Source organism: Pseudophryne corroboree, chromosome 5 (assembly GCF_028390025.1).
Source record: "Pseudophryne corroboree isolate aPseCor3 chromosome 5, aPseCor3.hap2, whole genome shotgun sequence".
Taxonomy (NCBI): domain Eukaryota; kingdom Metazoa; phylum Chordata; class Amphibia; order Anura; family Myobatrachidae; genus Pseudophryne; species Pseudophryne corroboree.
In genome coordinates this window covers 737,365,984-737,392,171 of record NC_086448.1, presented here as the reverse complement: position 1 = coordinate 737,392,171, position 26,188 = coordinate 737,365,984, and the positions used below count along the sequence as shown (strand labels likewise).

The 26,188-nt window shown below is 47.6% G+C and overlaps 1 protein-coding gene across 2 annotated transcripts in view; it reads left to right on the top strand.

The window, feature by feature from the left end:
- The window catches only part of PIP4P2 (phosphatidylinositol-4,5-bisphosphate 4-phosphatase 2), a 135,810-nt gene extending 110,396 nt beyond the window's left edge, over window positions 1–25,414 (top strand). Inside the window, exons 6-7 of one of the 2 annotated variants that reach the window (XM_063924086.1) lie at window positions 736–826; window positions 22,084–25,414. In XM_063924086.1, the coding sequence (XP_063780156.1) occupies window positions 736–826; window positions 22,084–22,227 (235 nt within the window). In that variant the 3' untranslated portion in view covers window positions 22,228–25,414. The remainder of the gene's footprint in view (window positions 1–735; window positions 827–22,083) is intronic. The other variant, XM_063924087.1, reaches the window with a different exon arrangement.
- Window positions 25,415–26,188: the final 774 nt, after the last annotated feature.

Below are 26,188 nucleotides of genomic sequence, written 5' to 3'. Positions count from 1 at the left end.
CCGGGTTGCAGCCGGGTCTCACCACTGGAAGGTCCAGCGGCCAAGCGGCCGCCGGGCCGTCTTTGCAGCCAGTGAACCGTGTGTGTGAAGGGGAGCTTTCACACACAACTGTTTTTTCTGAAGCCGTGTCTGATGCTGCGCATGCGCACAGCATCACACACGGCTCAAAGCCGTCCTGTGTGCGAGCCTCTGCCGGTTTCTCCCGGATGGCAAAAAGCCGGACAAAGTTTGTCCGGCTTTTCGCCATCCGGGAGAAACCGGCCAGTGTGTTACAGCCCTTATTGATGTCTGTCACATCTGCCTCTTCACCATTTGCTTTGCACATCTGCAGCCAGTTCCTTGTGTTCTATAATGGAGCACACGTAGGAAAAACCTATGTTTCTGTTTAGTATATTAGTATGCTCAATCTGATCATGGATTAGAAGTCGTCCTTATCTTTGGCAATGCATCTAAACTGTACAAATCGATGAAAACAATTAGACATTTGTTAATGCTAATTTCTGCTTTTGGGATTTGTCCTTTCAGATCTTAAAAAGACAAGTGGGTACATTTTTTTTTACCAGCGTGTTTAAGCCCGAAATGTCAAAAGGAAATGTGACATGTTTTGCTTTTAACAGCATTGCCGTTGTAAATTAGGGTCTTTAAAAGATCATGTAATTTCCCTTTAGACTTGCCACGGAGGGGGCTGCTAGACTTCACTATCTGTAGTCATTTTCTTTTTCCCCAATCTTTCAGATCATCTGTAGGAAGTGCGCTCCCACGCAGACGTTGCTGTGCCTACATCACTATGGGAATGATATGTATTTTTATCGGGGTTGGTTTAACTGTAAGTAATAAGTGTTTTGTCTATTTATATTGTTTCTGATAAAAATGTTTGAATAATATTACATTTAATAGTAAAAAACGGTGTAGTGTGGTCTGTTAACTGCTGAGTGTTAAGCTGGGTACACACTAGACCATGGGTCTTCAACCTGTGGCCCTCCAGTTGCTGTGGAACTACACATCTCAGCATGCCCTGCCACAGTTTTGCTATTAAAGTCATGCTAAAACTGAGTCAGGGCATGCTGAGATGTGTCGTTTCACAGCAGCTCGAGGGGTGTAGTATGGCTGACCGGCGGTCAGGAGACAGACGCCGGGATCTCGGCGGGGAGGGGCGAGTGAAGCAAGCCACTTGCGGGCTCTCTGCGCTCGCCACACTGCGGGCTCGGTGGCGAGGTCGCCACGGGTTCTATTCCCACTCTATAGGTGTCGTAGACACCCACGAGTGGAAATAGTCCCTGTTGGTTGGCATGCCGACCATCGGGATAGTGAGGGATCGGGATGCTGGAGGAGGTCATGTGACTCTGTCTCCCGACCGCCGGTTACATGAATACCACCCCAGCTGGAGGACCGCAGGTGAAGACCCATGCACTAGACCAGGGATGGAGAACTTTTGGCCCTCCAGCTGTTGTTGAACTACACATACTAGCATGCCCTGCGACAGTTTTGCTATTTGGCCATGCTAAAACTGTTGCAGGGCATGCTGGGATGTGTAGTTAACAACAGCTGGAGGGCCGCAGGTTCCCCACCCCTACACTAGACAATATGCCGCCTGATCCGCGGGTCTGAGCGACATATTGTATTGGGTACATTGTCTATGCTGCTTGTGTGGGTCGCTGGGGGGGAGGGGTAAATGCAACATGTCACATGTCTCTCTCCCCCGTCCCATCGGACCTGGCATCGGCATGCACTTGCCACATGCCGGGTCCCAGGTAATGTGGGCTTGGGTACACAGTCTAGTGTGTACCAAGCCTTAGGGGGGTAATCCTTGTAGCCAAACCCACACAATTTGGATTCCTGTCTTCATAGACAAATAGTTTATTCTGCATAGAGCTAACAATCCAGTGCCTATAGTCCCCAGTGGAGCTGTCCTTGGCAGGAGCAAAATAGCTATTGATATTGCTTCTAAAACTCTAGTTATACTCTGAATTTATTCAGGGGGATCAAGTTGGGCTAGACAGGTTATTATTAACTTCAAGTCTATTTTTGCATTTTCTACCATTTGCCAGTTTACAGTGCACCCGGAAAGTATTCACAGCGCTTCACTCTTTCCACATTTTGTTATGTTACAGCCTTATTCTAAAATGGAATAAATTAATTTCTCTAACGTCCTAAGTGGATGCTGGGGACTCCGTAAGGAATGGGGATTAGCGGCTCCGCAGGAGACTGGGCACAACTACAAAGAAAGCTTTTAGACTACTGGTGTGCACTGGCTCCTCCCACTATGCCCCTCCCCCAGACTTCAGTTAGATTCTTGTGCCCGGCTGAACTGGATGCACACTAGGGGCTCTCCTGAGCACCTAGAAAGAAAGTAAATTTAGGTTTTTTATTTTACAGTGAGATCTGCTGGCAACAGACTCACTGCAGCGAGGGACTAAGGGGAGAAGAAGCGAACCTACCTAACAGGTGGTAGTTTGGGCTTCTTAGGCTACTGGACACCATTAGCTCCAGAGGGATCGACCGCAGGACCCGACCTTGGTGTTCGTTCCCGGAGCCGCGCCGCCGTCCCCCTTACAGAGCCAGAAGCACGAAGAGGTCCGGAAAATCGGCGGCCGAAGACTTCGGTCTTCACCAAGGTAGCGCACAGCACTGCAGCTGTGCGCCATTGCTCCTCATGTACACCTCACACTTCGGTCACTGATGGGTGCAGGGCGCTGGGGGGGAGCGCCCTGAGGGCAATAGATGACACCTTGGCTGGCAAATATACATCATATATAGTCCTAGAGGCTATATAGATGTAAAATTACCCCTGCCAGTTTTCCAGAAAAAGCGGGAGAAAGTCAGCCGAAAAGGGGGCGGGGCTTCTCCCTCAGCACACTGGCGCCATTTTTCCCTCACAGCTCCGCTGGAAGGAAGCTCCCTGGCTCTCCCCTGCAGTCTGAATACTACAGAAGGGTAAAAAAGAGAGGGGGGCACTAAATTTAGGTGCAGTATAGATATTATATATATATATATATATATATATATATATATATATATATAATATTTCTCTGACGTCCTAGTGGATGCTGGGAACTCCGTAAGGACCATGGGGAATAGCGGCTCCGCAGGAGACTGGGCACAAAAGAAAAGCTTTAGGACTACCTGGTGTGCACTGGCTCCTCCCCCTATGACCCTCCTCCAAGCCTCAGTTAGATTTTTGTGCCCGACCGAGCTGGGTGCAATCTAGGGGGCTCTCCTGAGCTTCTTAGGAAAAGTTAGTTTTAGGTTTTTTATTTTCAGTGAGACCTGCTGGCAACAGGCTCACTGCATCGAGGGACTAAGGGGAGAAGAAGCGAACCTGCCTGCTTGCAGCCAGCTTGGGCTTCTTAGGCTACTGGACACCATTAGCTCCAGAGGGACCGAACACAGGCCCAGCCTCGGAGTCCGGTCCCAGAGCCGCGCCGCCGGCCCCCTTACAGAGCCAGAAGCAAGAAGAAGTCCGGAAAATCGGCGGCAGAAGACATCAGTCTTCACCAAGGTAGCGCACAGCACTGCAGCTGTGCGCCATTGCTCCTCATGCACACCACACACTCCGGTCACTGATGGGTGCAGGGCGCTGGGGGGGGGCGCCCTGAGCAGCAATATGAACACCTTGGCTGGCTAAAATACATCACATATAACCCCCAGGGCTATATGGATGTATATTAACCCCTGCCAGATTCCTGAAAAAAGCGGGAGAAAAGTCCGCCGAGAAGGGGGCGGAGCCTATCTCCTCAGCACACTGGCGCCATTTTCCCTCACAGCTCCGCTGGAAGGACGTCTCCCTGACTCTCCCCTGCAGTCCTGCACTACAGAAAAGGGTAAAACAAGAGGGGGGGGGGCACTAATTAGGCGCAGTATAATATAAATAGCAGCTATAAGGGGAAAAACACTCTGTATAGTGTTATCCCAACATATATATAGCGCTCTGGTGTGTGCTGGCATACTCTCCCTCTGTCTCCCCAAAGGGCTAGTGGGGTCCTGTCCTCTATCAGAGCATTCCCTGTGTGTGTGCTGTGTGTCGGTACGACTGTGTCGACATGTATGAGGAGGAAAATGATGTGGAGGCGGAGCAATTGCCTATAATGGAGATGTCACCCCCTAGGGAGTCGACACCTGAGTGGATGGGCTTATGGAAGGAATTACGTGAAAGTGTCAGCTCTTTACAAAAGATGGTTGATGACATGAGACAGCTGGCTACTCAGCTTGTGCCTGTCCAGGCGTCTCAAAGACCATCAGGGGCTCTAAAACGCCCGCTACCTCAGGTGGCAGATACAGACGCCGACACGGATACTGACTCCAGTGTCAACGATGAAGAGACGAATGTGACTTCCAGTAGGGCCACACGTTACATGATTGAGGCAATGAAAAATGTTTTACACATTTCTGATAGTACAAGTACCACTAAAAAGGGTATTATGTTTGGTGAGAAAAAACTACCTGTAGTTTTTCCTGCATCTGAGGAATTAAATGAAGTGTGTGATGAAGCGTGGGTTTCTCCCGATAAAAAACTGATAATCCCTAAAAGGTTATTGGCATCATACCCCTTCCCGCCAGAGGATAGGGCACGTTGGGAAACACCCCCTAGGGTGGATAAAGCGCTCACACGCTTGTCTAAACAGGTGGCACTACCGTCTCCTGATACGGCCGCCCTTAAGGAACCTGCTGACAGAAAGCAGGAGAATATCCTAAAATGTATATACACTCACACGGGTGTTATACTGCGACCAGCAATCGCCTCAGCCTGGATGTGCAGTGCTGGGGTGGCTTGGTCGGATTCCCTGACTGAAAATATTGATACCCTGGATAGGGACAGTATATTACTGACTATAGAGCATTTAAAAGATGCATTTTTATATATGCGTGATGCACAGAGGGATATTTGCCGACTGGCATCAAGAGTAAGTGCGCTGTCCATATCTGCCAGAAGAGGGTTATGGACGCGGCAGTGGTCAGGTGATGCTGATTCCAAAAGGCATATGGAAGTATTGCCTTATAAAGGGGAGGAGTTATTTGGGGTAGGTCTATCGGACCTAGTGTCCACGGCAACTGCTGGGAAATCCACATTTTTACCCCAGGTAGCCTCTCAACATAAGAAGACGCCGTATTATCAGGCGCAGTCCTTTCGGCCCCATAAGGGCAAGCGGGCAAAAGGCTCCTCATTTCTGCCCCGTGGCAGAGGGAGAGGAAAAAGGCTGCAGCAAACAGCCAGTTCCCAGGAACAGAAGCCCTCTCCCGCTTCTGCCAAGTCCTCAGCATGACGCTGGGGCTCTACAAGCGGACTCAGGCACGGTGGGGGCCCGTCTCAAGAATTTCAGCGCGCAGTGGGCTCACTCACAAGTGGACCCCTGGATCCTTCAGGTGGTATCTCAGGGGTACAAATTGGAATTCGAGACGTCTCCCCCCCCGCCGTTTCCTAAAGTCTGCCTTACCGACGTCTCCCTCCGACAGGGAGGCGGTATTGGAAGCCATTCACAAGCTGTATTCTCAGCAGGTGATAATCAAGGTACCCCTCCTGCAACAGGGAAAGGGGTATTATTCCACGCTGTTTGTGGTACCGAAGCCGGATGGCTCGGTGAGACCTATTTTAAATCTAAAATCTTTGAACACTTACATACAGAGGTTCAAATTCAAGATGGAGTCACTCAGAGCGGTGATCGCGAACCTGGAAGAAGGGGATTATATGGTGTCTCTGGACATCAAGGATGCTTACCTCCATGTCCCAATTTACCCTTCTCACCAAGGGTACCTCAGGTTTGTGGTACAGAACTGCCACTATTGGTTTCAGACGCTGCCGTTTGGATTGTCCACGGCGCCCCGGGTCTTTACCAAAGTAATGGCCGAAATGATGATACTCCTTCGAAGGAAAGGAGTTTTAATTATCCCTTACTTGGACGATCTCCTGATAAGGGCAAGATCCGAGGAACAGTTGGTAGTCGGAGTAGCACTATCTCAAGTAGTGCTGCGGCAGCACGGTTGGATTCTCAATATCCCAAAATCGCAGCTGATCCCGACGACACGTCTTCTATTCCTAGGGATGATCCTGGACACAGTCCAGAAAAAGGTGTTTCTCCCGGAAGAGAAAGCCAGAGAGTTATCCGAGCTAGTCAGAAACCTCCTAAAACCAGGCCAAGTATCAGTGCATCAATGCACAAGGGTCCTGGGAAAAATGGTGGCTTCCTACGAAGCAATCCCATTTGGCAGATTCCACGCAAGAACATTCCAGTGGGACCTGCTGGACAAATGGTCCGGATCGCATCTTCAGATGCATCGGCGGATAACCCTGTCCTCAAGGACAAGGGTGTCTCTCCTGTGGTGGTTGCAGAGTGCTCATCTTCTAGAGGGCCGCAGATTCGGCATTCAGGACTGGGTCCTGGTGACCACAGATGCCAGCCTGCGAGGCTGGGGAGCAGTCACACAGGGAAGAAACTTCCAGGGCTTGTGGTCAAGCCTGGAGACGTCACTTCACATAAATATCCTGGAGTTAAGAGCCATTTACAATGCTCTGAGCCAAGCAAGACCTCTGCTTCAAGGTCAGCCGGTGCTGATCCAGTCGGACAACATCACGGCAGTCGCCCACGTAAACAGACAGGGCGGCACAAGAAGCAGGAGGGCAATGGCAGAAGCTGCAAGGATTCTTCGCTGGGCGGAAAATCATGTGATAGCACTGTCAGCAGTGTTCATTCCAGGAGTGGACAACTGGGAAGCAGACTTCCTCAGCAGGCACGACCTCCACCCGGGAGAGTGGGACCTTCACCCAGAAGTCTTCCACATGATTGTAAACCGTTGGGAAAAACCAAAGGTGGACATGATGGCGTCCCGCCTCAACAAAAAACTGGACAGGTATTGCGCCAGGTCAAGGGACCCTCAAGCAATAGCTGTGGACGCTCTGGTAACACCGTGGGTGTACCAGTCAGTGTATGTGTTCCCTCCTCTGCCTCTCATACCCAAGGTGCTGAGAATTATACGGCGGGGAGGAGTAAGAACTATTCTCGTGGCTCCGGATTGGCCAAGAAGGACTTGGTACCCGGAACTTCAAGAAATGCTCACAGAGGACCCGTGGCCTCTACCTCTGAGAAGGGACCTGCTCCAGCAGGGACCCTGTCTGTTCCAAGACTTACCGCGGCTGCGTTTGACGGCATGGCGGTTGAACGCCGGATCCTAAAGGAAAAAGGCATTCCAGACGAAGTCATCCCTACTTTGATAAAAGCCAGAAAGGATGTAACCGCAAAGCATTATCACCGCATCTGGCGGAAATATGTTGCGTGGTGCGAGGCCAAAAAGGCCCCGACGGAGGAATTTCAACTGGGTCGATTCCTGCATTTCCTGCAAGCAGGAGTGTCTATGGGCCTAAAATTAGGATCCATTAAGGTCCAGATTTCGGCCCTGTCGATTTTCTTTCAGAGAGAACTGGCTTCAGTGCCTGAAGTCCAGACGTTTGTTAAGGGAGCGCTACATATACAGCCTCCTTTTGTGCCTCCAGTGGCACCCTGAGATCTGAATGTTGTTTTGGGTTTCCTAAAATCACATTGGTTTGAACCACTCAACACTGTGGACTTAAAATATCTCACATGGAAAGTGGTCATGCTGTTGGCCCTGGCTTCAGCCAGGCGTGTGTCAGAATTGGCGGCTTTATCCTGTAAAAGCCCTTACCTGATTTTTCATACGGACAGGGCAGAATTGAGGACTCGTCCTCAATTTCTCCCAAAGGTGGTTTCAGCGTTTCATCTGAACCAGCCTATTGTGGTACCTGCGGCTACTAAGGTCTTGGAGGACTCCAAGTTGCTGGACGTTGTCAGGGCCCTGAAAATATATGTTTCCAGGACGGCTGGAGTCAGAAAATCTGACTCGCTATTTATCCTGTACGCACCCAACAAGCTGGGTGCTCCTGCTTCTAAGCAGACTATTGCTCGCTGGATTTGTAGTACAATTCAGCTTGCGCATTCTGTGGCAGGCCTGCCACAGCCAAAATCTGTAAAAGCCCACTCCACAAGGAAGGTAGGCTCATCTTGGGCGGCTGCCCGAGGGGTCTCGGCTTTACAACTTTGCCGAGCTGCTACTTGGTCAGGGTCAAATACTTTTGTGAAATTTTACAAATTTGACACTCTGGCTGAGGAGGACCTGGAGTTTTCTCACTCGGTGCTGCAGAGTCATCCGCACTCTCCCGCCCGTTTGGGAGCTTTGGTATAATCCCCATGGTCCTTACGGAGTTCCCAGCATCCACTAGGACGTCAGAGAAAATAAGAATTTACTTACCGATAATTCTATTTCTCGTAGTCCGTAGTGGATGCTGGGTGCCCATCCCAAGTGCGGATTATCTGCAATACTTGTACATAGTTATTGTTAACAAATCGGGTTATTGTTGTTGTGAGCCATCTATCCAGAGGCTCCTCTGTTATCATGCTGTTAACTGGGTTCATATCACAAGTTGTACGGTGTGATTGGTGTGGCTGGTATGAGTCTTAACCGGGATTCAAAATCCTTCCTTATTGTGTACGCTCGTCCGGGCACAGTATCCTAACTGAGGCTTGGAGGAGGGTCATAGGGGGAGGAGCCAGTGCACACCAGGTAGTCCTAAAGCTTTTCTTTTGTGCCCAGTCTCCTGCGGAGCCGCTATTCCCCATGGTCCTTACGGAGTTCCCAGCATCCACTACGGACTACGAGAAATAGAATTATCGGTAAGTAAATTCTTATTATATATATAAGATATATAAAAAGCAGCTATAAGGGAAAACACTCATTGATAGTGGGATCCCAGTGTTATATAGCGCTCTGGTGTGTGCTGGCATACTCTCTCTCTGTCTCCCCAAAGGGCTTTGTGGGGTCCTGTCCTCTGTCAGAGCATTCCCTGTGTGTTTGCGGTGTGTCGGTACGGCTGTGTCGACATGTTTGATGAGGAGGCTTATGTGGAGGCGGAGCAGATGCCTGTAAATGTGATGTCACCCCCTGCGGGGTCGACACCTGAGTGGATGGTGCTGTGGAAGGAATTACGTGATAGTGTCGACTCCTTACATAAAAGGTTTGACGACATACCAACTGTGGGACAGCCGGCTTCTCAGCCTGTGTCTGCCCAGGCGTCTCAAAAGCCATCAGGGGCTCTAAAACGCCGCTACCTCAGATGGTTGACACAGATGTCGACACGGATACTGACTCCAGTGTCGACGACGAGGAGACTAATGTAACTTCCAGTAGGGCCACACGTTACATGATTGAGGCAATGAAAAATGTGTTGCACATTTCTGATGTTACCCCCGGTACCACAAAAAAGGGTATAATATTTGGAGAGAAAAAACTACCAGTAGCTTTTCCTCCATCTGAAGAGTTAAATGAAGTGTGTGAAGAAGCGTGGGCTTCCCCTGATAAAAAGCTGGTAATTTCTAAGAGGTTACTAATGGCGTACCCTTTCCCACCAGAGGATAGGGCATGCTGGGAAACATCCCCTAGGGTGGATAAAGCGCTCACACGCTTGTCAAAAAAGGTGGCACTACCGTCTCCGGATACGGCCGCCCTGAAGGAATCTGCTGATAGAAAGCAGGAGGCTATCCTGAAATCTATATATACACACACAGGTGTTATACTGAGACCGGCTATAGCTTCAGCCTGGATGTGCAGTGCTGCTGCTGCGTGGTCAGATTCCCTGTCAGAAAATATAGATACCCTAGACAGGGACACTATTTTGCTAAACGTAGAGCATATAAAAGACGCACTTTTATACATGAGGGATGCACAGAGGGATATTTGCCGGCTGGCATCCAAAATTAGTGCAATGTCAATTTCTGCCAGGAGAGGGTTATGGACTCGGCAGTGGACAGGTGATGCAGATTCCAAACGACACATGGAAGTTCTGCCTTATAAGGGTGAGGAATTGTTCGGGCATGGTCTCTCGGACCTCGTTTCCACAGCAACAGCTGGGAAGTCTACATTTTTACCCCATGTTCCCTCACAACCAAAGAAAGCACCGTATTATCAGGTACAGTCCTTTCGGCCCAATAGGGGCAAGCGGGTTAAAGGCGCGTCCTTTCTGCCCAGAGGCAGAGGTAGGGGAAAGAAGCTGCAGCATACAGCCAGTTCCCAGGAGCAAAAGTCCTCCCCCGCTTCCTCTAAGTCCACAGCATGTCGCTGGGGCTTCACAGGCGGAGCCAGGTACGGTGGGGGCCCGTCTCAAAAATTTCAGCAATCAGTGGGCTCGCTCACGGGTGGATCCCTGGATACTTCAAGTAGTATCTCAGGGGTACAAACTGGAATTCGAGACGTCTCCCCCCCCGCCGTTTCCTCAAATCTGCCTTGCCAACCACTCCCTCAGGCAGGGAGGCAGTGTTACAGGCAATTCAAAAGCTGTATTCACAACAAGTGATAGTCAAGGTGCCCCTACTTCAACAAGGAAGGGGTTACTATTCCACAATGTTTGTGGTACCGAAACCGGACGGTTCGGTGAGACCCATTTTAAATTTGAAATCCTTGAACACATATATAAAAAAATTCAAGTTCAAGATGGAATCGCTGAGGGCGGTTATTGCAAGCCTGGACGAGGGGGATTACATGGTATCGCTGGACATCAAGGATGCTTACCTACATGTCCCCATTTACCATCCTCACCAGGAGTACCTCAGGTTTGTGGTACAAGATTGTCATTACCAATTCCAGACGTTGCAGTTCGGTCTCTCCACGGCTCCGAGGGTCTTTACCAAGGTAATGGCGGAAATGATGATACTCCTTCGAAGGAAGGGAGTTTTAATTATCCCGTACTTGGACGATCTCCTGATAAAGGCGAGGTCCAGAGAGCAGTTGTTGGTAGGGGTAGCACTATCTCGGGAAGTGCTACAACAGCACGGCTGGATTCTAAACATTCCAAAGTCACAGCTGGTCCCTACGACACGCCTGCTGTTCCTAGGGATGGTTCTGGACACAGAACAGAGAAAAGTGTTTCTCCCGGAGGAAAAGGCCAAGGAGCTGTCATCTCTAGTCAGAGGCCTCCTAAAACCAAAACAGGTGTCGGTGCATCACTGCACGCGGATCCTGGGAAAAATTGTAGCTTCCTACGAAGCGATTCCATTCGGCAGGTTTCAGGCAAGAACCTTTCAGTGGGACCTGTTGGACAAGTGGTCCGGATCGCATCTTCAGATGCATCGTCTGATAACCCTGTCTCCGAGGACAAGGGTGTCTCTGCTGTGGTGGCTGCAGAGTGCTCATCTTCAAGAGGGCCGCAGATTCGGCATACAGTACTGGGTCCTGGTGACCACGGATGCCAGCCTTCGAGGCTGGGGAGCAGTCACACAGGGAAGAAACTTCCAAGGACTATGGTCAAGTCAGGAGACTTCCCTGCACATAAATATTCTGGAACTGAGGGCCATTTACAATGCCCTAAGTCAGGTAAAACCCCTGCTTCAAAACCAGCCGGTACTGATCCAGTCAGACAACATCACGGCGGTCGCCCATGTAAATCGACAGGGCGGCACGAGAAGCAGGACGGCGATGGCAGAAGCCACAAGGATTCTCCGATGGGCGGAAAATCACGTGTTAGCACTGTCAGCAGTGTTCATTCCGGGAGTGGACAACTGGGAAACAGACTTCCTCAGCAGGCACGACCTCCACCCGGGAGAGTGGGGACTTCATCCAGAAGTCTTTCAAATGATTGTAAACCAGTGGGAAAAACCACAGGTGGACATGATGGCGTCCCGCCTAAACAAAAAGCTAGAAAAATATTGCGCCAGGTCGAGAGACCCGCAGGCGATAGCTGTGGACGCTCTGGTAACACCGTGGGTGTACCGATCGGTTTATGTGTTCCCTCCTCTTCCTCTCATACCAAAGGTACTGAGGATAATAAGGAGAAGAGGAGTAAGAACCATACTCATTGTTCCGGATTGGCCAAGAAGAGCGTGGTATCCAGAACTTCAAGAAATGATGTCAGAGGACCCATGGCCTCTACCGCTCAGACAAGACCTGCTGCAGCAGGGGCCCTGTCTGTTCCAAGACTTACCGCGGCTACGTTTGACGGCATGGCGGTTGAACACCGGATCCTGAAGAAAAAGGGTATTCTGGAGGAAGTCATTCCCACGCTGATTAAAGCGAGGAAAGAAGTAACCGCAAACCATTATCACCGCATATGGCGAAAATATGTTGCGTGGTGTGAGGCCAGGAAGGCCCCAACGGAAGAATTTCAGCTGGGCCGGTTCCTGCACTTCCTACAGTCAGGGGTGACTATGGGCCTAAAATTGGGTTCCATTAAGGTCCAGATTTCGGCTCTATCGATTTTCTTCCAGAGAGAATTGGCTTCACTACCTGAAGTTCAGACTTTTGTTAAGGGAGTGCTGCATATTCAGCCCCCTTTTGTGCCTCCAGTGGCACCTTGGGATCTCAACGTGGTGTTGGATTTCCTAAAGTCACATTGGTTTGAGCCACTGAAAACCGTGGATTTGAAATATCTCACGTGGAAAGTGGTCATGTTATTGGCTTTGGCTTCGGCCAGGCGTGTTTCAGAATTGGCGGCTTTGTCATGTAAAAGCTCTTATCTGATTTTCCATATGGATAGGGCAGAATTGAGGACTCGTCCCCAGTTTCTCCCCAAAGTGGTATCAGCTTTTCATCTGAACCAACCTATCGTGGTGCCTGCGGCTACAAATGACTTGGAGGCTTCCAAGTTATTGGATGTAGTCAGGGCCCTGAAAATTTATGTTTCCAGGACAGCTGGAGTCAGAAAGACTGACTCGTTCTTTATCCTGTATGCGCCCAACAAGTTGGGTGCACCTGCTTCAAAGCAGACTATTGCTCGCTGGATCTGTAGTACGATTCAGCTTGCACATTCTGCGGCTGGACTGCCGCATCCTAAATCAGTAAAAGCCCATTCCACAAGGAAAGTGGGCTCTTCTTGGGCGGCTGCCCGAGGGGTCTCGGCTCTTCAACTTTGCCGAGCTGCAACTTGGTCAGGGGCAAACACGTTTGCAAAATTCTACAAATTTGATACCCTGGCTGAGGAGGACCTTGAGTTCTCTCATTCGGTGCTGCAGAGTCATCCGCACTCTCCCGCCCGTTTGGGAGCTTTGGTATAATCCCCATGGTCCTTACGGAGTCCCCAGCATCCACTTAGGACGTTAGAGAAAATAAGAATTTACTCACCGGTAATTCTATTTCTCATAGTCCGTAGTGGATGCTGGGCGCCCATCCCAAGTGCGGATTGTCTGCAATACTTGTATATAGTTATTGCTTAACTAAAGGGTTATTGTTGAGCCATCTGTTGAGAGGCTCCGTTGTTATCATGCTGTTAACTGGGTATTGTATCACGAGTTATACGGTGTGATTGGTGTGGCTGGTATGAGTCTTACCTGGGATTCAAAATCCTTCCTAATTGTGTCAGCTCTTCCGGGCACAGTATCCTAACTGAAGTCTGGAGGAGGGTCTTAGTGGGAGGAGCCAGTGCACACCAGTAGTCTAAAAGCTTTCTTTGTAGTTGTGCCCAGTCTCCTGCGGAGCCGCTAATCCCCATGGTCCTTACGGAGTCCCCAGCATCCACTACGGACTATGAGAAATAGAATTACCGGTGACTAAATTCTTATTTTTCCCCCTCAAAATTCTACACACAATACCCCATAATGACAACGTGAAAGTTTTTTTGAGATTTTTGCAAATTTATTAAAAATAAAAAACTAAGAAATCACATGTACATAAATATTCACAGCCTTTGTTCAATACTTTGTTGATGCACCTTTGGCAGCAATTACATCCTCAAGTCTTTTTGAATATGATGCCACAAGCTTGTCACACTTATCTTTGGGCAGTTTCGCCCATTCCTCTTTGCAGCACCTCTCAAGCTCCATCAGGTTGGATGGGAAGTGTTGGTGCACAGCCATTTTCAGATCTCTCCAGAGATGTTCAATCGGACTCAAGTCTGGGCTCTGGCTGGGCCACTCAAGGACATTAACAGAGTTGTCCTAAAGCCACTCCTTTGATATCTTGGCTGTGTGCTTAGGGTCATTGTTTTGCTGAAAGATGAACCGTCGCCCCAGTCTGAGATCAAGAGCAGCTTTTCATCCAGGTTGTCTCTGTACATTGCTGCTTTCATCTTTCCCTCTATCCTGATTAGTCTCCCTGTTTCTGCCGCTGAAAAACATCCCCACAGCATGATGCTGCCACCATCATGCTTCACTGTAGGGATGGTATTGACCTGGTGATGAGCGATGCCTGGTTTTCCCCCAAACATGACGCATGGCATTCACTCCAAAGAGTTCAATCTTTGTCTCATCAGACCAGAGAATTTTGTTTCTCATGGTCTGAGAGTCCTTCAGGTGCATTTTGGCAAACTCCAGACGGGCTGCTATGTGCATTTTACTAAGGAGTGGCTTGCGTTTAGCCACTCTACCATACAGGCCTGATTGGTGGATTGCTGCAGAGATGGTTGTCCTTCTGGAAGGTTCTTCTCTCTCCACAGAGGAATGCTGGAGCTTTGACAGAGTGACCATCGGGTTCTTGGTCACCTCCCTAACTAGGACCCTTCTCCCCTGATCGCTCAGTTTAGACGGCCGGCCAGCTCTAGGAAGTTTCCTGGTGGTTCCGAACTTCTTCTTTCTACGGATGATGGTGGCCACTGTGCTCATTCTGACATTCAAAGCAGCAGATATTTCTCTGACGTCCTAGTGGATGCTGGGAACTCCGTAAGGACCATGGGGAATAGACGGGCTCCGCAGGAGACTGGGCACTCTATAAGAAAGATTTGGTACTATCTGGTGTGCACTGGCTCCTCCCTCTATGCCCCTCCTCCAGACCTCAGTTGGATTTCTGTGCCCGGCCGAGCTGGATGCACACTAGGGGCTCTCCTGAGCCCCTAGAAAGAAAGTATATGTTAGGTTTTTTATTTTACAGTGAGACCTGCTGGCAACAGGCTCACTGCATCGAGAGACTAAGGGGAGAAGAAGCGAACCTACCTGCTTGCAGCTAGCTTGGGCTTCTTAGGCTACTGGACACCATTAGCTCCAGAGGGATCGACCGCAGGACCCGTCCTTGGTGTTCGTTCCCGGAGCCGCGCCGCCGTCGTCCCCCTTACAGAGCCAGAAGCATGAAGATGGTCCGGAAAATCGGCGGCAGAAGACTTCAGTCTTCACCAAGGTAGCGCACAGCACTGCATCTGTGCGCCATTGCTCCTCATACACACTTCACACTCCGGTCACTGAGGGTGCAGGGCGCTGGGGGGGGGGGGGGGGCGCCCTGAGCAGTAATAAAAACACCTTGGCTGGCAAAATAACCACAATATATAGCCCCAGAGGCTATATATGTGGTAATTACCCCTGCCAGAATCCATAAAAAAGCGGGAGAAAAGTCCGCCGAAAAAGGGGCGGAGCCATCTCCCTCAGCACACTGGCGCCATTTCCCCCTCACAGTTCCGCTGGAAGGAAGCTCCCTGGCTCTCCCCTGCAGTCTACACTACAGAAAGGGTAAAAAAGAGAGGGGGGGGCACTAAATTTAGGCGAGGTATAACTTATAGCAGCTATAAGGGGACATAATTCAGTTAGTCCCTGCATTATATAGCGCTCTGGTGTGTGCTGGCATACTCTCTCTCTGTCTCCCCAAAGGGCTTTTGTGGGGTCCTGTCTCCTTTAAGAGCATTCCCTGTGTGTGTGTGTGCGGTGTGTCGGTACGGCTGTGTCGACATGTTTGATGAGGAGGCTTATGTGGAGGCAGAGCAGATGCCTATAAATGTGATGTCAGCCCCTGCGGGGCAGACACCGGAGTGGATGGACTTATGGAGGGAATTACGTGCAAGTGTCGACTCCTTACATAAAAAATTTGACGACATGCCAAACGCGGGACAGCCGGCTTCTCAGCTCGTGCCTGCCCAGACAATTCAAAGGCCATCAGGGGCTCTGAAGCGCCCACTACCTCAGATGGCAGACACAGATGTCGACACGGATACTGATACCAGTGTCGACGACGATGAGTCAAATTTAATGTCCACTAGGGCCATTCGTTGCATGATTGAGGCAATGAAAGAGGTATTACACATTTCTGATATAAACCCAGGTACCTCAAAAAAGGATATTATGTTTGGGGAGAAAAAACTACCAATAGTTTTTCCCCCATCTGAAGAATTAAATGAAGTGTGTGAAGAAGCGTGGTCTTTCCCCGATAAAAAATTGGTGATTTCAAAAAAAATTACTAATGGCGTTCCCTTTTTCGCCAGAGGATAGGTCACGTTGGGAAACTCCCCCTAGGGTGGATAAAGCGCTCACACGTTTGTCAAAAAAGGTGGCACTACCGTCTCCGGATACGGCCGCCCAGAGCCGGCCTTAGGCATAGGCAAACTAGGCCAATGCCTAGGGCATTTGGTATGCTTAGGGGCACCAGCAGCTTCTGCTGATTAAAATGATATGCGGCATGCCTATATTCTGTGTGTGACTGCAGCTGTATCTGCATATGAAATGCTACGTTGCAGTGTATTCCTGGAAATTACTATAATATAGCATTTCGTATGCAGATACAGCCACAGTTGCACACAGAATATAGGCATGCTGCATACCATTTTAATCAGCAGAAGTTGCTTGTGCACCCTAGCCACATAGTAATGCAAATAAGATGCATGTTCATAAACAAATGGCGCCCGACGTTAGCAGAGCTGCCAGCTGACTCGTGCCAGGCATCTCTTGGAGAACTAGCAGCGGTGCTAGGGGGCACCTTCCAAAATCTTGCCTAGGGCATCATATTGGCTAGGGCCGGCTCTGCGGCCGCCCTAAAGGAACCTGCTGATAGAAAGCAGGAGGCTATCCTAAAGTCTATATATACACACACTGGTGTTATACTGAGACCAGCTATTGCTTTAGCGTGGATGTGCAGTGCTGCTGCTGCTTGGTCAGATTCCCTGTCGGAAAATATTGACACCCTAGACAGGGACACTATATTGCTAACCGTAGAGCATATAAAAGACTCCGTCTTATACATGAGAGATGCACAGAGGGAGATCTGCCGGCTGGCATCTAGAATAAGTGCATTGTCCATTTCTGCTAGGAGAGGCTTATGGACTCGGCAGTGGACAGGGGATGCAGATTCGAAAAGGCACATGGAAGTTTTGCCTTATAAGGGTGAGGAGTTATTCGGGGATGGTCTCTCAGACCTTGTTTCCACAGCAACAGCTGGGAAGTCAGCATTTTTGCCCCATGTCCCCTCACAGCCTAAGAAAGCGCCGTATTATCAGGTACAGTCCTTTCGACCCCAGAAAAACAGGCGGGGAAAAGGCGGGTCCTTTCTGTCTAGAGGCAGAGGAAGGGGAAAAAAGCTGCAACACACAGCAGGTTCCCAGGAACAAAAGTCCTCCCCCGCTTCTTCCAAATCCGCCGCATGACGGTGGGGCTCCACAGGCGGAGCCAGGTACGGTGGGGGGCCGCCTCAAAAAAATTTCAGCGATCAGTGGGTTCGCTCACGGGTGGATCCCTGGATCCTTCAAGTAGTATCTCAGGGGTACAAGCTGGAATTCGAGGCGTCTCCCCCCCGCCGTTTCCTCAAATCGGCCTTACCGACAACTCCCTCGGGCAGGGAGGCTGTGCTAGAGGCAATTCACAAGCTGTATTCCCAGCAGGTGATAGTCAAGGTACCCCTACTTCAACAAGGACGGGGTTACTATTCCACACTGTTTGTGGTACCGAAACCGGACGGTTCGGTGAGACCCATTTTTAAATTTGAAATCCTTGAACACATACATAAAAAGATTCAAGTTCAAGATGGAATCGCTCAGGGCGGTTATTGCAAGCTTGGACGAGGGGGATTACATGGTATCCCTGGACATCAAGGATGCTTACCTGCATGTCCCCATTTACCTTCCTCACCAGGAGTACCTCAGATTTGTGGTACAGGATTGCCATTACCAATTCCAGACACTACCGTTTGGACTGTCCACGGCACCGAGGGTGTTTACCAAGGTAATGGCAGAAATGATGATACTCCTTCGAAAAAAGGGAGTTTTAATTATCCCGTACTTGGACGATCTCCTAATAAAGGCGAGGTCCAAGGAGCAGTTGCTGGTCGGAGTAGCACTATCTCGGGAAGTGCTACAACAGCATGGCTGGATTCTAAACATTCCAAAGTCACAGCTGGTTCCTTCCACACGCTTACTGTTCCTGGGGATGATTCTGGACACAGAACAGAAAAAAGTGTTTCTCCCGCAGGAGAAAGCCAAGGAGCTGTCATCTCTAGTCAGAGACCTCCTGAAACCAAAACGGGTAACGGTGCATCACTGCACACGAGTCCTGGGAAAAATGGTGGCTTCATACGAAGCAATTCCATTCGGCAGGTTCCATGCAAGGACCTTCCAGTGGGACCTCTTGGACAAGTGGTCGGGATCGCATCTTCAGATGCATCGACTGATAACCCTGTCTCCAAGGACCAGGGTGTCTCTACTGTGGTGGCTGCAGAGTGCTCATCTTCTAGAGGGCCGCAGATTCGGCATACAGGACTGGGTCCTGGTGACCACGGATGCCAGCCTTCGAGGCTGGGGGGCAGTCACACAGGGAAGAAATTTCCAGGGACTTTGGTCAAGTCAGGAGTCGTCCCTACACATAAATATTCTGGAACTGAGGGCCATTTACAATGCCCTAAGTCAGGCAAGGCCCCTGCTTCAAAACCAGCCGGTACTGATCCAATTAGACAACATCACGGCAGTCGCCCATGTAAACCGACAGGGCGGCACAAGAAGCAGGATGGCGATGGCAGAAGCCACAAGGATTCTCCGATGGGCGGAAAATCACGTACTAGCACTGTCAGCAGTGTTCATTCCGGGAGTGGACAACTGGGAAGCAGACTTCCTCAGCAGACACGACCTACACCCGGGAGAGTGGGGACTTCATCCAGAAGTCTTCCAACTGTTGGTAAACCGTTGGGAAAGGCCACAGGTGGACATGATGGCGTCCCGCCTCAACAAAAAGCTAAAGAGATATTGCGCCAGGTCAAGGGACCCTCAGGCGATAGCTGTGGACGCTCTAGTGACACCGTGGGTGTACCAGTCGGTTTATGTGTTCCCTCCTCTGCCTCTCATACCAAAGGTACTGAGAATAATAAGAAGGCGAGGAGTAAGAACGATACTCGTGGTTCCGGATTGGCCAAGAAGAGCTTGGTACCCAGAACTTCAAGAAATGATATCAGAGGACCCATGGCCTCTACCGCTCAGACAGGATCTGCTACAGCAGGGGCCCTGTCTGTTCCAAGACTTACCGCGGCTGCGTTTGACGGCATGGAAGTTGAATTCCGGATCCTAAAGGAAAAGGGCATTCCGGAGGAAGTCATTCCTACGCTGATAAAAGCCAGGAAAGAAGTAACCGCAAACCATTATCACCGTATTTGGCGAAAATATGTTGCGTGGTGTGAGGCCAGGAAGGCCCCTACAGAGGAATTTCAGCTGGGTCGTTTTCTGCACTTCCTACAGTCGGGAGTGACTATGGGCCTAAAATTGGGTTCCATTAAGGTCCAGATTTCGGCTCTGTCGATTTTCTTCCAGAAAGAACTGGCTTCACTGCCTGAAGTTCAGACTTTTGTAAAGGGAGTGCTTCATATTCAACCCCCTTTTGTGCCTCCTGTGGCACCTTGGGATCTCAATGTGGTGTTGAGTTTCCTGAAATCACATTGGTTTGAGCCACTTAAAACTGTGGATTTGAAATATCTCACGTGGAAAGTGGTCATGTTATTGGCCTTGGCTTCGGCCAGGCGGTTGTCAGAATTGGCGGCTTTGTCATGTAAAAGCCCTTATCTGATTTTCCATATGGATAGGGCAGAATTGAGGACTCGTCCCCAGTTTCTCCCTAAGGTGGTATCAGCTTTTCACTTGAACCAACCTATTGTAGTGCCTGCGGCTACTAGGGACTTGGAAGATTCCAAGTTACTGGACGTAGTCAGGGCCTTGAAAATGTATGTTTCCAGGACGGCGGGAGTCAGGAAAACTGACTCGCTTTTTATCCTGTATGCACCCAACAAAATAGGTGCTCCTGCTTCTAAGCAGACTATTGCTCGCTGGATTTGTAGCACAATTCAGCTGGCGCATTCTGCGGCTGGATTGCCGCATCCTAAATCAGTAAAAGCCCATTCCACAAGGAAGGTGGGCTCATCTTGGGCGGCTGCCCGAGGGGTCTCGGCTTTACAACTTTGCCGAGCTGCTACTTGGTCAGGGGCAAACACGTTTGCAAAATTCTACAAATTTGATACCCTGGCTGAGGAGGACCTTGAGTTCTCTCATTCGGTGCTGCAGAGTCATCCGCACTCTCCCGCCCGTTTGGGAGCTTTGGTATAATCCCCATGGTCCTTACGGAGTTCCCAGCATCCACTAGGACGTCAGAAAATAAGATTTTACTCACCGGTAAATCTATTTCTCGTAGTCCGTAGTGGATGCTGGGCGCCCATCCCAAGTGCGGATTGTTTGCAATACTTGTATATAGTTATTGCCTAACTAAAGGGTTATTGTTGAGCCATCTGTTGAGAGGCTCAGTTATATTTCATACTGTTAACTGGGTATAGTATCACGAGTTATACGGTGTGATTGGTGTGACTGGTATGAGTCTTACTCGGGATTCAAAATCCTTCCTTATTGTGTCAGCTCTTCCGGGCACAGTATCCTAACTGAGGTCTGGAGGAGGGGCATAGAGGGAGGAGCCAGTGCACACCAGATAGTACCAAATCTTTCTTATAGAGTGCCCAGTCTCCTGCGGAGCCCGTCTATTCCCCATGGTCCTTACGGAGTTCCCAGCATCCACTACGGACTACGAGAAATAGATTTACCGGTGAGTAAAATCTTATTTTTTCTGTACCCTTCCCCAGATTTGTGTCTCGAGACAATCCTGTCTCGGAGGTCTACAGTCAATTCCTTAGACTTCATACTTGGTTTGTGCGCAGACATGCACTATCAAGTGTGGGACCTTATATAGAGAGATGTGTGCCTTTCCAAATCATGTCCAATCAACTGAATTTACCAAAGGTGGACTCCAATTAAGCTGTAGGAACATCTCAAGGATGATCAGTGGAAATAGGATGCACCTGAGCTCAATTTTGAGCTTCATGGCAAAGGCTGTGAATACTTATGTACATGTGATTTTCTTAGTTTTTTATTTGTAAGCAATTTGCAAAAATTCTCAAAAATACTTTTTTCACGTTGTGTTTAATGGGGTATTGTGTGTAGAATTTTGAGGACAAAAATGAATTTATTCCATTTTGGAATAAGGCTGTAACATAACATTACAAAATGTGGAAAAAGTGAAGAGCTGTGAATACTTTCCGGATGCACTGTATTAATGTATAGGGTTTATAGGAGGCCACAACCCCTAAAAGACAGATCTGTCCAATATTAATAACCATCTTGTAACCTTCCTCCTTCCTAGAAATGTAAAAACCCACTCATTGATACAGAATTATTGTGCCCCAGTCATCTACATACAGAGGGAAGCAATAGTTTTATTGGCTGAACCAATAGCCACAACTGATGGAATTAGTGCCGAAACCGACGTCCCTACTAATGCTAAGTGGAGTCAGTGACTACATTCTCATTAATAGTAATTCGAGCACATATTACGCTGTGTAGGACAAATTTTTTTTTCTCTTTATTTAAAATAAAAGTAAACAAATAATAATGAATCTTTCCATAGATGATTCTTAATAAAGTTTAGGCACAGGTAAGCTCTCATGACCTTCGTCAGTCATGTATTAACAAGCAAGTACTCCTTTTATCACCTTATGTATACATTTGGCATGCCGACTAACTGGGACTAGTCCACAACACTGATAGAGTGGGAATAGAACCTATGGCGAGTGCAGCTTCGTTGCGCTCACGAGCACAGACAGCTGATACAGGCTCAGACAATGAAAGGACTACAAAACTCTGAGGGTTTTTAAATATCCATCTCCAAAGATAAAGCTGATAAACTTCACCTGTTATTGGGAACCAGGTGTTTAATGAACTTAAACCTTGATGTTTTTTTGCTTCTTTTATAGTCTGCACCTTGTCTGTGTGTGTTTGCTCGTTCTGCGGCTTATATTTGACCAGTTTTAAATCTGATATAAACCTTTGCTATAAGAAAAGATGCATGCCAAGTACAAATCCAGTTCACCTGACTCTCTGTTCTTCCCCAGGTCGGCACGCAAGACTTTGCCAGGCGCTTCCATGCCACCTATGTTTCCTGGGCGGTGGCCTACCTCTTAGGCTTTGTGTGTCTAATTCGGGCCTGTTACTGGGGAGCCATAAAAGTCAGCTATCCAGAACACACCTTTGCATAGAGTTAGCTAGTGTAACTTCATAGCGTGTGATTTATGACAAATGACCCTGAAAACAAGCTTTTCTTAACCACTATATGGCTGGATTTACCTCAGAGCTGTACACTGGAGGATTATTCAGCCCTAAACAGTTTAAAGGGAATGTCCATTCCAGGTTTTTTTCTTTAAAAACAACCACCAAACCCCCCCCCCCCCCCCCCCCCACACAATCCTTATGACCCGACACTAGCAGGAATATGAAGGGGATCCGCACACGCTCGTCAGCTGTACACCGGCCTACTGTAGTTTATAGTCCCAGGCAGAGGATTTTTGTGAAATGGCGGCAATGGGTTCGTGACCAAACATATAGCTTCTAGGAGTGGACATCCTCTTTAAACCTCAGGCAACCGTATGCTTTCCAGCTGCTTTTGAACTACTAGTTGCAGCATGCCCTGCCAGCAGTCTAGTGTAGCTGGCAGGTCATTCTGGCACTCCTAGGTCAGGAGTGCTGTCCATATTCATTAGGGGTGGGTGGGGCAATATTACGAGACCTTTGTACATGAGCTGAATACCATTGCACTACATAATATGCAATTTAGATTTCTTTGTGCTGCTAGATTTGGAAGCTATGAATATCTAAGCTTTGTTTACATGTTCGGACATCTTTCCATTGTTCTGTTAAACATTTCCAGTGTTTTGTATTTTAAATGTATCTTTTTCTCACTCTTTTACCTTTCTTTTGTGCCATTCCGTGAGTATTGTGCACCTGTACAAGGTGAATATGTTATCACCCTGTGGCTTCACATTCCTCTTCATGTTTTACTTTACAATACTGTAGTGGCTTTCATTAAAGGTGCACTGCAGTTTTCTCAAGTTATTTCTGTGGCCAGAATTCGGTCAGCAGGCTTACAGATCATTATGAGAATCAGCGGCTATACTTTACACACAGGCCGTAATAATCCGTTTAAGTATATGAGTGGAGAAAAATCTGCTTTTTAAAGATATATTTGAAAATAAATTATTTTTTTCTTATTTTCTTTAATCTGTTTCTGTCAGGTATTTTTTTTTCCTCTCAATCACAAGTTAACTTGTAGATCAGGTTTTATGTCCCCCCTTTTCCATTTTGTAGAGTTGATATAGTATATAGTGTATGCTTTGAGGAGCTAGCACTTTGCAAACACTAACACTAACCAGTACCTCTCCTAAAATTATAAAACCGTACGTCTAATATAATGAAAATCAAAGTAGTCACTCTCAATAATGCTTTAAAGATCATTCGGATGTATTAAGCCTAGAGACTGCATAAGGAAGTGATAAATGCAAAGTGATAAATGCACCAGCCAATCAGCTCCTAACTGTTAATTTACATATTGGAGCTGATTGGCTGGTGCATTTATCACCTTGCACTTATCACTGGTTTATCACTTCCTTATGCCTTCTCCAGGTTAATACATTATTACTTCAGCAATCCCAAAGCCAATTAGAAGTCGTTCTGGTTTTAGCCATTACTGTATATATTCTTAAACTCCCCAATAATAATTTAGGGGCAGATTCCGTTAGTTAATACTACGCGGGACATTAGGGCAGAGAAATCTTGGTTTGTTCTTGCTCGCACTCCATAGAGGAAATGGATGAAACCGCACCTAGCGGCTAATTGAACCTGCCCTTTTAAAATGCACCGATTTAAACAGATGAGGCAACATGACGGCATCTGACTTTCTAATCATAGGAATACAGTGGGAGATGTAGCAAACCGTGGAGAGAGATTAAGTACCAGCCAATGAGCTGCCATTTTAACAGGCCCAGATTTATCAAGCCTTTGAGAGTGATATATTGCACGGTGATAAAGTACAAACCAATCAGCTACTAACTGTCATTTTTCAGTTAGGCGCTGATTGGCTGGTATTTTATCACCGTGCAGTTTATTACTCTCCAAGGCTTGATAAATTATAGGAGCTGACTGGTTGGAACTTTACCTCTCTCCAAGGTTTGATACGTCTCCCCCATTGTTTCCAAGGAACCAAGGATGAAATCCAGACCACAGAAATACTTATTTCTAGTGAATTGATACCCTGGATATTGATGAATACTGGTTCAGAAATTACACAATATCCTTGTACATAACTTATTGAAAGGATTTTTATATTGCCAATTTTTTTTTCAGTAAGCCACATTGTTGTAAACTGAACGCACCTTTTAAGTATAGCAATAACCATTTACTTGTCACGCATTTACCATATATTACCTAAGACGAGAAGTATCCGTTGCAGGATGTGTAATTAGTACGTGTACATTTCTGGTGAAACTTTTCCATAAAATCCTTACAATAGTCGGGTAAATAGCTGTATGTCAGTACTTCCCTTGTGATAGGGAGGGGCAGCAATCTGCGCTGTGTGCGCGCTGAACTTCCGTAGGATAATTTGAATTCACTCGCCGGTAAACTGGCTTCATTTTATCCAAACTGCTTACCTGAGCGGTGCCCGTGACTTGACATTTACTCAAGGATCTTAATTGTTTTCTACCAATGTGAAAAAGCCATTGTTTCCAATGTATAGAATGTATCAATTGCAATTTGTATGATTTCCTAACAAGTTTGCTGGGAGTGTCTTTTATCTTATATATTTTTCTTTTCTGTACTGACGAATCTTCCTTGATGGGTCTTACCTAAAGCAGATGAGAGGGTAATATAGTCTATCCTTTGCCTATAAACAGTGGTGTCAGCCACGTTGTGCCTCAGTGATACCAGACGTGGAGAATTAATAGGCTGCAATCTCATGAATATTGGTTCAGGCGTCACAATTGGGACCTCCACTGTGTATAGGCAATGGGCAGACTTTATATTCGGGCCAAAAGCAACAAAACATGCAGTATTGCCTGTGACTTTTCTTGAACCTTCGAAAACCAGGGTGTAACATTGTAAATCGCCTATTTTACATTGTATAATGCATATAAGTGGAGTCACATTGTGTTCTGTAGAAGAACCTTAGCGCTTTGGCAAGTTTACTGTGTGTGATTGTTTTACTCAGTTTAGCCAAATTGTAGTCTGGTTAGCAGAAAACATGAGGTAATTTGGCCATTTTATCAGGTTGCCAGAGCACAATAATTGTAATTCTTAATTTCCGTTACCTGTTTGTATGTTAAATATACATTACTGTTCGCTACTTTACGATTCTCTTGTATCTTTTAAGAATACTAATAAAGGTTATTATACAAAAAACAATGTTTTATATTTTTTTTTACTGACACCAATTATTTGCACCCTGTGGAGGGAATTCAGTTGTTTTGGGCATTTAATTTTTCCATCTAAACGGGACTGTATAGACGCCCAAACAATTATCATTATTTAATTGTGTTTGGGCACCCATGCATATTGCGCAAGTCATGCCCAAACACACACACAGGGTTTAGCCGCATAATATGGCTAAACCAGCCTAAAGTGGTTTGGACGTCCAAAGTGCCCAATTTGCACTCATTTTTTTGCGCACCTTTGGAGGCTGCGAGAAAAGTGTTTTTTTTGTGGTGCTCCAACAGCAGAACAATTGAATTGCTGCCTTTGATGGTTATTAAGTTGATTAAACAGCTTTTCTGTATTCTTTCTATTACAATAGGGTTTTTCCACTATCCGATAATGATTTATTGCTTTGTACGTGCCCTCCTGCAAGTTTTATTCAGTTAACTGATTCATCTTCCTATCTTGAGTTATTTTCTATGCCCTTTAATATGACACAGAATTGCTCTACACAGTTGTGTCAATAGTGCTGTTTTGAGCTGTGTTGTATCCAAAGAGGGACTAAATAAACCACCTCACCTGGTATAAAGGCCTTGAGGAAACCGAAAGAAGCAAACAATATAAGCCATACATTACTTAGCAGTTGCAGGAGTGTATCTACAAGGGTATACTATCAGACTGTTGATATTCAGTTTGCCCATTGCATAATGTTGATGTAGATACAGAATGTCGACAGAGGATTTTAGCGTTAGGCTG